The sequence below is a fragment of the Poeciliopsis prolifica genome, unplaced genomic scaffold (assembly GCF_027474105.1).
Source record: "Poeciliopsis prolifica strain line A6 unplaced genomic scaffold, Auburn_PproV2 SCAFFOLD057, whole genome shotgun sequence".
Taxonomy (NCBI): Eukaryota; Metazoa; Chordata; class Actinopteri; order Cyprinodontiformes; family Poeciliidae; genus Poeciliopsis; species Poeciliopsis prolifica.
Window position 1 is genome coordinate 301,630 of NW_026562432.1, and position 12,151 is coordinate 313,780.

At 38.3% G+C, this 12,151-nt stretch overlaps 1 protein-coding gene across 1 annotated transcript in view; it reads right to left on the reverse strand.

Moving 5' to 3' along the window:
• Positions 1-824: 824 nt before the first annotated feature.
• Positions 825-12,151, reverse strand: part of itfg1 (integrin alpha FG-GAP repeat containing 1) — a 152,042-nt gene continuing 140,715 nt past the window's right edge. The window contains exon 18 of the mRNA XM_055060071.1: positions 825-2,365. Within this exon, the coding sequence (XP_054916046.1) occupies positions 2,306-2,365 (60 nt within the window). The 3' untranslated portion in view covers positions 825-2,305. The remainder of the gene's footprint in view (positions 2,366-12,151) is intronic.

Here is a 12,151-nt window from a genome sequence, read left to right on the forward strand (position 1 = left end):
TAAAATTCAAGTAAAGTAACTTCTACATATTTTCCTCTCTGTTGAATCTGACATCAGCTAAAAAAAGCTAAATTTATCATTTCACAGTGACATAATTAAATGGAAGCACCAAATAATAATAACCTGCATGTGGATATGAACATAAATGTTTTCTCCACTATATAAACATGGCCAACTGCAGACCTTATGCCTTTTCATATTCATTAACATTACAACCCATCTAAAGTTTTCATGAATAGTGACAGTAACCATTAACTGAACTAGTAAAGGGAGGATTTTCTTTTTCTCAGAAACAAAGTGGAGGAAGGGAATTGAGGCAGGTTTACATTTAGAAAGAAATGGCCAATATTTCATATCTTCAAAAAGGTCTTTATTAAAATGCATGCTTTTACTTTTTAAAGATTTCCTATTCTATTCAGTCTATTCCGGTTTACCTTCATAATATCCTCTTCCTCTTCCCCCTCTGCCCCCAGGCAGCCAAGCTTCAGTTCAGAGCCGCTCATGGTGAGCGGCTCACCGTCGCTGCAGAGCAGGAAGGGTTGACTCTCACCACGTCAGGCTGTTGAGCAGGTCGGTTCCTGAAGTGTGGCGAGGAGCCCACTGGGATGCTAAGAGCTGCCTCTGGGGGTCCTCTGTAAAATTAAACGCCGTTTAATTTCACTGATGCTGAACTCATTACACATTTAGACCTTCGTTCCTCCAGCTTGCCAAACACGGTGTCCTTCTGCAGCGTCTTCAGGGGAGAAACGCGCAGAGGCGGTTGACGTGGAATAACTCATAAAATAAATAAATGAGTAAATAAATAACGAAAACATAAAGCAGACTCACACGAGAAGAAACCTTTATTCTCAGCCAACATGTAAGCTAAACACGGTTAGATGCCTGAACATTCATTTGCAAGCAGAATTCACCATACAGGATCAATTACAGCAAAACACAACCACGAATAATAATTAGCTTAGAAAGTGCGAACATCGACGGCGTTTAGCTCATCGGTGGAAAATAAATAAGATGGCAAGTCGGAGGACATGGCTCAATCAAGCTTTTGAAGCTTGTGTGACTTTTACAAAAACATATATGTTTTGTTAAAATGATGATCATTATGTGGTGACAGAAATGCAAGACAAATAATCTGTTAAAAACAAATAATACAGCTCCTTTACCTTCTCCCAGAACTAACAGAAATACACCACCCAGTCAGAAACAACCAATCAGAGACAGGAGGAGGGTCTTAGTGCTGTCAATCACTTCAGTTAGCATTGTAACCAATGACTACAGAGAAATTGTTTTTCTGCAATGGTAAGTTGTTTATGCACCACTAATATATTGAGCAGCAAGTACATGAGAATGATTGACAGCGCTAAGCCCTCCTGCTGGCTTAGCGCCAGCAGGAGCCAGCAGGAGGCTCTGATTTTTTGTTTTTGATCAGGGGCGGAACAGCATTAGTAGATCACAGAGGAAGTGGAGGAGCACAATATTTTCACAGATCATCTCTCTCATACGAAACTGTCACAACATGATGGCAGTTTTAATAAATATGGAAAAAAAAACAACATATTTTTGCAAAAGTGAAATGCTTCAGCTTTAAGAAGACAGAAGAATCCAGTTCCAATCACAGTAAAGTGGACTTCGCTCAGCAGGACCGACCGTGTTCAGACTGCTCCCTCAGCCCGGTGCAGACGTGTTTGCAGATACTTTTTTTTTTTTTTGACTTCTGTGATAAGCTTTGATACAATCAGCTGGGGAAAATCTGAACTTGCAGTCGGCAAAGCTTCGACTTGTACCGATTCACTTCTATTCATTTTCCATTCAGCTTCGGGTGAATCTGTTCAAATTCACTGAAAAAACCAGGAGAGAGAGAAAAAACAACTGCAAAACTAAAAAGAAATAACATGGATTTCAAGTTAACATTGCCCAATTTCAACACTTGACCCAACAGATGCTAACCTTTAATGAAAGTTTCACTGAAGTAAAAACCATAGCAACAAGCAGATGTGGAGTTACTTGCAAACACAAATCTTTGCTGAGAATCTGCTGCTTAAACAGCGCTCCCCGTCAGGACGCGCTTCTAACACTGGAATGAATAAATCAAATGGAACATAAATATTTCACATCCGACTCCTCGACTGAAAAGGATATAAAAAAAAAAAATAAAAAAAATAAAAGAAAAAAAGAATCACTTTAGGGCACAAGTATCAATTTATTGGCCCCTGAAATGAGTGCGGGTCAAACTGAGCGCCTAGGATGAGAAGGGGGGTCGAGAGGTCAAGGGGTCAAGGCGTTCCCGTGGTGCAGCGCTGCTCCTTCACATGGCGTCAAAATGGAAACGGTGGGCTTCCTGCCTTTTCTCTCGGTCGTCTGCTTTCTGTGGGACACAGAAGAAGACGGCACAAAGAGTCAGTGGCGTTGCTGAGGTGGACCTGCCATGACATCAGAGCAACCTGTACCAGATGTGTTCTGCTACAACTCTACCTTATGGAAAAAACTGCAGTTTGACAACAAAAACAATGACAAACATCTACAGTAATTTAAAATACAACCAAAATGAACCACAAACCTTTAAATCTAACCAAATTGATAACTATGATTGTATGATTAGGTTGAAATAATTGTATTTATTTTTTTGTAAAGTGTCATGAGACGACATTTGTTGTGAACTGGCGCTATGTAAATAAATTGGATTTAATATTTTATGACATGAACATAAACGGTTGATTCTCATTGTTCCTTATTGTTGCTGTTTCATTCTGGGTTTCTTATTCTATCTTTTTTTTTTTACTCTTTCAAGTTCTGCACAAAAACTTTTGAAAAGACTGTTTGGTTTGTGCACAATCTGCAAATAAAGATCTTATCTCGTAATGTACAAACATGCTTCAATAGTAGAATTATGGAATATTATGACCCCATTTACCAAATATAAAAGGTTGGAAGGCACTTTGGAGAAACATCAACAAACAAAACAATCACTTGAAGTTTCATTACAATGACATTTTCTTTGTAGAATGAAAGGCAGCTGATTTTTATTTGATGTGAGGAGATTTGGTGAACAAAATGCAGTTTAGCACCTCAACTATATGAAGTCAGAGCTGTGACACAAGCAGATTGTTGCTTTGAACTGTGGTGCTAAAAAACCCCCCCAAAAAACAAAAAGAAACAGAAAAAAAAACAGATTTCAACATATTTGTTAACTATTTCTATAATATTAATCTGCAGAAGGAAATCTGACACATAGTGTTTTTCCTCCCAGTCTGTTTTGGCAACTGATTTGAAAAAAAATGGTTAACAGCAGGTTATCATTACATGGATGCTCTCTTTTGTCCACTGAAAATGGATAAATATTAAAAAACAAAAACAAACAAAAAAATACTTTCTTTCAAGTCAGTGGTCAGCAGTGTGTGCTGCACCAACATCAGGCCTGCTGCTGATTCTTTAATTGAAAGAAAGTGCAGGTGGTGTTGACCTTTGATCCAGAAGAACACTGTGTGTGTGTGTGTGTCTGTGTGTATTTTGTAAAGTTTCATTTCTGACTCCTCACATCCTGGGGATGTGAGGTGTTTCTGCCCCTCCCTGCATTTTAAATGAGCTCAGGTTGTGAACAGGCAGCAGTGCTTTTGGATCTTGTTTATTTGAGTTTCCTCTCCACGGATGGCAGATAAACCTGAGTCGCAGAGATGAAGTGTGTGCACAGTCAGAGGTTTTCAGAGTGTCACTGACTCCTGGCGGGGATATTTTTTCTTTGTTTACTCAGGTGCAGCAGTTCCGGTTTTCAGGCTCGTCATCCGTGCATCGAGATTTCACAGATCTCTTTGACTCCTCAGTGACGAAATCCAACAAAAACAATCTGTCAAATTTCACAAAATCTGTTAATAAAAAAAATAAAAATAAATTTGTGTAGACTTTCACAAAGCCGGGAGGAGAAGGGTGTTGATACTTTAAACCAAACCAGCAGATTCTGGTGGTTTTCATCAGGAGGATTCACACCTGACCAGACCAGACCAGACCAGTTCACTTCCTCCAATTCCTGTGGCAGTGTCAAAGGTCATCTGAACTCAAGTCAGGATGGAAGAAAGAGGGAAAAAAGAAGACAGAGACAAAAAGAGAGAAAAGTAGAAAGAGAAAAAGAAAGACAAGAAAAGAAAGAGAGCGAAGAATGTGAGAGAAAAATAAAGTAGAAAGAAAGAGAAATCCTCTTTCTTTCTTTCTACTAGAAAAATAAAGAACAAACTAAAGAAAACGAAAAAAATTAAAGGGAAACACAGAAAGAGAAAGCAAGAAATAAAACAATAAACAAGAAAGAAGGAAGGAAAGAAAGAAAAACAAGAAGGAACTAAAAAATGAAACAAAAAGAAGCAAAGAAAGAAAGGAGAACAAAAACAAAGAAAGAGAAAGAAACAGAGATAACGGAAGAAAAAGAGGAAGAAACAGAAAAGATCAAAGAAAAACAGAAATGAAACAGAGAGAACAATGAGAAAAAGAAAAAGAGAAGCAAACAGGTAAGTTATGTCTGACTGACAGTCGTGTGGTTTCTCCTTCTTCTGTTTTGGTCGCTGTGCGTCGGTCAGCGCTCTGCCTCAGAGGAGCAGCTGCTGTGACTCCATGACCTGGTCCAGGTGGTCTGGTCAGCCTTCGGGAAGTGCAGTGTGAAAGTGAACCAGACCAGAGGAAGTTGTGAAATATTTCCGCATTCCTGTCCAAGTGCACAAACTTCCCTGGACCATGGAGGTGTGAAAGCATGCTAATGATATTTCACACAGGACCTGCAACTTGTGGAACAAACTGCTGTCAGAACTGCATTCAGATTTAATTCCTCTAAGTTTGCAAAATGACGCAGCAATGTGAAAAATGATTTACACATTTCTGAAAAGGCAACAAAATCAAAAATAAATTGCAATTCATAATGTCTGATTATGGCAGAAAACTAAATGACGAGAGGGCGGCGTTTTAGAAAGCTGAAGTGTTATTTTCTGCAGAGCAAACAGACTCATTCACTAATGAATCCCTAATATCATAAAAAACAACATATGTCACCAGGAGATGACACATGCAGGTTTAATGGAGGCTGTAAATAATGTTCATCACCCAAAATGAAGCTGGTCAGACGATTGAGATGTGACAAATAACCTCCTCTGCACTCCTAACACAAAAACTAACCAAAAGCAAGTGTTGAAAAAGGAACAAAGCAGTGAACACCGTTTAGAAACACCGGATCGTTTCTAAACTAAAAGCTAAGAAGATGGAGGAAAACCCCAATTAACCAAAGATAACACAAGAAGATCCTCCACAAAGGAGAGGTTTTTGTCCTGTCTGAGGACTAAACACAAAGGATAGTCAAGTGTTTAAATGGCCTAGTCAAAGTCCAGACATAAATCAAATTGTTAATCTATGTCTTGAAGTCCATACGTACTTTCCATTCAATTTGACACGAGGTAGAAATGTTCTGCGAGGCACTGTATTTAGACACACTAATAAATAATAACAAAAAAACAGAAATCAAGTGGCCGGTTTGTCTAAAAAACCTGATAAATTATCAGTCGATACGCCAATATACAGTTGAAAGAACCTGGAGTGGCATTTCTTATGAGGAGATTGTTCAACACATACACACGCTTTTATCCTTGAGTTATCCGCCAAACAGCAGTTGACGATAAGTGGCGAGCATTTATCACCTGGTCACTGACACGGGCAGGAAGTAGGGATGGTTTGGTAAGATGAAGAATAAATCAGCTCACTCATAATGTCAACAGCATGTGTTGGAAATTGGCCAAATATTCCATATAGAATAATCCATTTGAAATAATTGTGTATGTTCAGAAACTTTACATCTATAAAAGAACAGCTTGAGAAGCTCTACAGTCTGAAAGCTGTTTCGTAGCAGAGCTACTGTCAGCTTTGTCTCCACTGCTGCAAAGATTCAAGACTGCAAATTTATTCCCTGGCAGCCTTTTCACGTCCGGAAAGAACATTTGTATCCACAAACAGCTTCCATGTAAGTGTGAGAAAATTACCCGAAGAAGCACTTAGAAATGTGTGATCATATTCTGTAATTTTGTGTTTTGACCAGGTGGACATAATTTGAACCACTTTGTACTGTTAGCAATTTCACCAACAGGAAAGGCTCACGTTTTAAAATGTGTTTTGTATGAAACATTTTTATTGCCATCATATTTTTGTTTAGTACGGTGAATAAATGTCGAGAACAAACAAGATGGGTGATTTCTTTGCGTATCACTGCAAGCGTTTGAAGCTAGTCTATAGTTAGTTAACACCTTAGTTTCATCTGTTTTCTTTTAGCATAAATGCAAATTAGCTGGTTCCAGAAGATAAAGCTAACAGTAAGGCTAACACCAAAGCAAAGTACTCTTGTCTTAAAGAATTTCTTATTTTTTTTAAGATCAAATGCTATTTTAAAGTAAAGTAAAGTTTGCATTGACAGATTATTTATACAGAAGGTTATGTCTACCGACACTATTCACTTTCTTCAGATTACATTTGGTTTGCTGCTTCGGTTCCGTCTAGTCGGACAAGCTATTAGCTTCAGCCTCCTGGGCAAGCTAATTTGAATTTAAATAAATTGAATATGCCAACAGCATCATCTACTGTAGGTAAAATATTACCTCCTTATAAATGTTAACTGTGACATAACCTCACTAACAAAATCCAAAACTGTGACAATATGGAAGTCCATATTTTAAAGACTGAGACATGAAAACAAGTTGCTAATTAAAAGTGGCTGAAAATAAAAACAAAGCGATTTAATCATAAATCATTCAGACAGTGCAATCAATATTCCAAGATCAGAGACGACAACACATTAGAAAACAGGCATCAGCTTTTTAAAACATTGCTGAACATATTGACTAATCATCAGAGAACATTGCTTCTAAAAATCCAGATTCCAGCTCTTCTTCAGCCAAACCGTGCATTCATGGACGGACCTCCCTGATGTTGAGTCCAATAGATGGACAGTGACATGTTTACTCCATTTTTTTTATCCTGTCACTTTCAGTGTGAAATAAAGCCTTGATCTCTCTTCAAATGAAGGCCTGTCTTATATTGAATGCTGTCCTGTTCTGATGCTCAACCGTTTCAGGAGCTGATGGACTGATTTCCTTTAGACGACTGATCCACTGCGGACTGATGTTGCTGTAATTGACTAGCCAAGGCGCGCCACCTCATAACCAACCTGAGGCTTGAATAATTATTAGGCAGCGCTGCATTGATGTGTTTCTGTCAATAGATTTTATAGACATAGTGTTGAGTTTGTGTCTGAAAGCAGGTAGGTAGCTCCATTGGAGCATGACTGGGATTAAATGCCAGCTAATTAAATTTGACCTGTGTGAAGATCAGATTGATTAGATTCTGCTTCATATTTTAAAAATATAATATTTTCCCCTCACATTTCCACTCATTTCTGGCTTTGATTTAAGAAGATATTCTAAATGTCGCCGCTAACAACAGAAATGCACAGAAGTTCACAGAATTTTCTGTCAAAGCCCTGTCAGCTGTTTAGCTTGAACAACACATCTTTTGCCCCCCCCCACCGCGCCCTTGTGTTTCTGCCCTCTACCTGACTTTGTTATTAGAGGAGCAAATACCAGAGACGGCAGTGCAAACAGACAGAAATGCTAAATGTCAATCAGCTGTCTCACCCTGACCTTACCGGACGCACCCCCACCGTAAGCAGGTTGAGAGGAGAAGAGATATGAGGAAGGATGTTCACAGTTCAAGTAAATCACTCACTCCCAATCTGGATTCCCGATCTGGATTTCCTGGATGAGGCGGAGGAGTGGATATTCCAAAATGAAGCAGAGATGTAGAGTTCTCAGAAAGTCTGAACAGAATCTATTGGTTTTAAAGTGAGAGTTCACAGTTTAGATTTAAGAAGCGTTCAAGAATCACAGCTTTTATTGTCACAAACCTCTTTTATAGAAGACCTTGGGCAGTCCATGAATACTTTTAAAATTTGACAAAATTTGAAAATATGACCGAGTAACTATATGTTACTGGAAGACATTGTTGACATTACAGTCTTGGCACCAACTGTAGCCTTGAAGGGGCAGCAGTGTGATTCCCAGAGAAATAATCCCATTTCATAGCACATTCAAGTAACTATGTCTCCTTCAGATTTTAAAAAAAGTGCTATTTTATATTAAATGTAACTTAATAGAAAACTGACTCCAGAATTTAATGCCTTGAAATTATGGCATTAATAAAAACTACTGGTCTTTCTGAAACTTCACCTTCAGGAAGTCATCACAACATGGGTCCTCTATTTAACAATGTTTTTATTTTTTATTTGTTTTTAAACTGGCATTTCAATGAGAATTAGCTCCTATAATGAGCTCAGCAGATACCCAGTTCCACCAGGTGTTTGCTAATTGCTTCTGGCTAGTCTGAAGGAGCAGAGTGGAGGAGTTTCAGGTGAGGGCTGCTCTCTGTGAGGTGAAAGCTCTGACGCCTGAAATCTCCAGCTCTGAGGAGGAGCTGCACCTCAAAGGTGGCGCTGGGTCCCAAAAGGCGTTTTGCACAGCTGAATGGTTGCCACGGGAGACTAAAGGATCTCTCAAACATGATTGGTGGGAGTACAGCGAGGCAGACCGTCTTGTCTCATGTCTTTATCGATTAATCAGGCGATTCAGAAATGATGTTTGGAATCAACAGCTATAAGTTTAAGGCTGTTGAATAAGGTACAGAAAATGTGAGCGCCGACGGGCAGAAAATACTAAAAACCACTCGTTCAATTGTATCACAAGGAGGGGTGAGATGCAGGCTCAAAAGAAATAAAACATCAATAAGGAACATTAATAAAATATGTATGGGGAGGTAGAAGGGTTTGATGATTCTAGATAAAAACCCCTACACTGGCATCAAGCCCGCTGAAGAACATCAGGAGGTAAATGCCTGGAAAAGATGTGAAAAAAAAAATCTCTTATTTTATTACTCTGAAGAATTTACATAAATTTCCTTTTGATAAAAAATATTTTAGTGGAAAAAATACCATCACGGAGAAAGAAACTGTAGTTTTCAATAAAATCACTGCAAGTCAAACAATAGTTGGTAGATTCAATACTCATTCAATTATAACTGAAACATTTTCTTCGTCTTCTTCTAGGAACTTAATTATGAATTCATGACTCTCTGTGACCCTGCGATACATCAGGATGAGGCACCCAGGCCCATTTCTTAGCGTCAGACCCTGAAGCTGGACGAGGAGCCATATTTATCTTGTCAGCATGCACTGAGAGCAAAATGGTGAGGAAGGTAAGAAAAAGAAAAGATTTTGCTCAAGCTAACCGTTGGAGAACTGCAGCAAAGAGTGGCAACTTGGAATCACCAAACCCTAAACAACCATTGTACCAAATCCACTTGGCAACTGGTTGTTCAGCAGTGATGCTAAACAACCAGCATGTGGAGCATGTGGAGTTTGCCAATCTCTTCTGGGACCTAAACTGGAACATGTAGTTTGTTCAGATGAGATAAAAATTTGGCTTTGCAGTAAAAAAACAAAACAAAACAAACAAAAATCCCTCAATGCAGCTGGGGAGGGAAAGAAAGAGCCGCAAAGATGGAAAGCAGATCATGTAAGTATGGAGGAGAATCTGTGATGCTGTGGGCCAGGAATGGATGGTATCTTAAATATAATCAACCTGATGAATGGTCGTCAAGAGGTTTCTTAGGATGATCCAAAACATGTCCAAATCTACTGTTCACAAGATACACAATAAGTAATCCTGTGACGATAACAGACTCTACAGGATGATGTATTGTCCCAGAAACACTGGAACTGGAAGATATTTTAAATATCCAAAATAAACAATACAACCACAAACGATAAACAAAAGGGAAATAAAAATCACACATAAGCAAAACCTATGAAGTTCAACAACCTTCAACAAATAATAACAGACAAAATGGCCAGTTATTAAAAAGTCCAAACTAACAAGGAAAATACTCCATTTGAATAAATCAGCCAGCGTTTCTCTGGCTTGATTCTTCTAATGGGGGTTTTAGCACGGCTGCTAATGAGGGCAGATAAACAGTTTTCTGGTAAGGTGTTTCTCCACCGTTAGAGCTTTTCGCTGCTCATACTAGAGTTGATTGACAGCGCTAAGACCCTCCTCCTTGCTCTGATTGGTTGTTTCTGACTAGGAGTGGTGACTTTCTTCAGACATCAATAGCAGTTCAGACAGGAGGTGGAGGAGATCGATCTTTTTACAGATGATTTGTTTCATATTACACTGTCACCACAGGTTTTAATATACTTGTACAAAATATATTTTTGTAAAGATTTAATCATAGGATCTATTTCTCAGTGCTATGCTGGTAAAAATGCGTTCCTGCTGAAATGTGCTATACAAATAAAATTTGATTTGATTTAAAAAAAAAAATGCTAAAGGGCAACTAGAGGAGCCATGTTGTGTTGTGATGACTTCCAGAAGGCAGAGTTTCAAAGTGAGCAGGAGTTTTTAAAGAGACAGAGGCCCTATTTCAAGGCATTAAATTAAGGAAGTAAGATTTCTTTTCAGTCATATTTGATATATGCAGGATTATCATAACAACTGAAGGTATCAGTAACTTTATTGTGCTATGAAATGGCGCTATATGCCTGGAAAATATATCATACTTCCCCTTTAAAGCTTTTCACAACTTTAGACGCGGCTGTTCCAAAAACGATTGTTGACAATATTTGGAAAGTCATGCCATCCTTTCAATAATTAACAGATACGATTAGGTCGTTTATGGAAGCTGTATTCTCAGGACAGATTGCATCAGAATCACATTCAGTTGACTTTGATACAAACAAAACTGGTATTGTGGTTTATTGGAAGCAGTGCAGACTGTCATCTTCAATCTGAATATATACCAAAAGCAGACTGAGTCTTCCAACAAACTAATGTAACCTTTGAACTGAGTACAGACTCAAACCAACCAGACATGATATTCTTCAGTCTCTATTTTAAACTTAAACCGATTCTTCTAAGGAGTGCTGTAGGAGTGTTGATGCTTGTTCTGCAGTGCCTCGTTTACATTTGCAACACAGTATCACCTGCTGCTAGTTTGACTCATTTCTATATTTTCAGAAGTTCTTTGCGTCGTCCCCCACTGGTAAAAATATCCTTAAAGCCGCTTAGATCCAAACTCTGCTCACGTTCAGGCAAATGCAGCAGACTTACAGCGAATGCGTTCACCTTACAGACAGAAAAGGACACAAATGATGCAGCAACAACAAACCGCTTTTTTTCTTCTCAGGATAAGGAGATTTAGTATTGTAGAGTAAAGACCCACTGATCTTCCCTTATTGAAAACAAGACTAGAGGAAGAAATCCTGACAAAGAGGAAAAGTTAAGAAAAAACCCACTTGGTTCACGTGTTTTACAATCAGCTGTGATTCACGAAAGAATCAAGTAGTTTTTATTTAGTCAGTGAAAGACGAGTTTCTGAAAACAAAGGACTAAAATTCAATGTTTTGACTGTTTCAAATTTGTTGTTGTGCCTTGCAAAGGCAACATGCGAAAAAGTCCCAAGGAGACGTTCAGTGAGAATTTCAAACACTGCATTTGATATTCTGCTGTGAGCACAGCACTGGTAATAGAAGCTCTGCTGTGTAGAGACCTGATAATACATTTAGCAATTCGGGTCAAATTAAAAAGTTAATGCAGAGTGAATACTTAATGCGCCTCAATGTTTATTTAATCATCAAATGGAGTTTCTGAATTTCATCAGTTAAAATGACGACGTAAATCGAATGAGGTTCTAGAAATGGTTCAATCATTTCTTTCTCCTTTTACTGAAGTTTTTATTTTTTTAATTTATCAATCCAGCCATTGTTTATACTGTTTATTCTTGCGGGGCTGTAAGGAGTTTCATCATTGGTTAAGAGGGAGTATACACCCTGGTCAGATCAAACAACCAGAAATGAAGTTGTAAGTACTGTATAAAGTCTAGGTAGGTTAGAAACATTTTTCCCAACTGGAAACACGGGGGACTGTCCTCTAAATGCTCCCAATGGAAAGGTGAAGATCTGAGTAACAGCTGTAGCTAAACATCATAATTTTAGTGTCTTTATTGATATTTTACATACTTGGTAAATTTCGCATAAATAAAATATGTATTATTTTTTGTCTTCTATTCTTTTGAAATGTACTTCTTA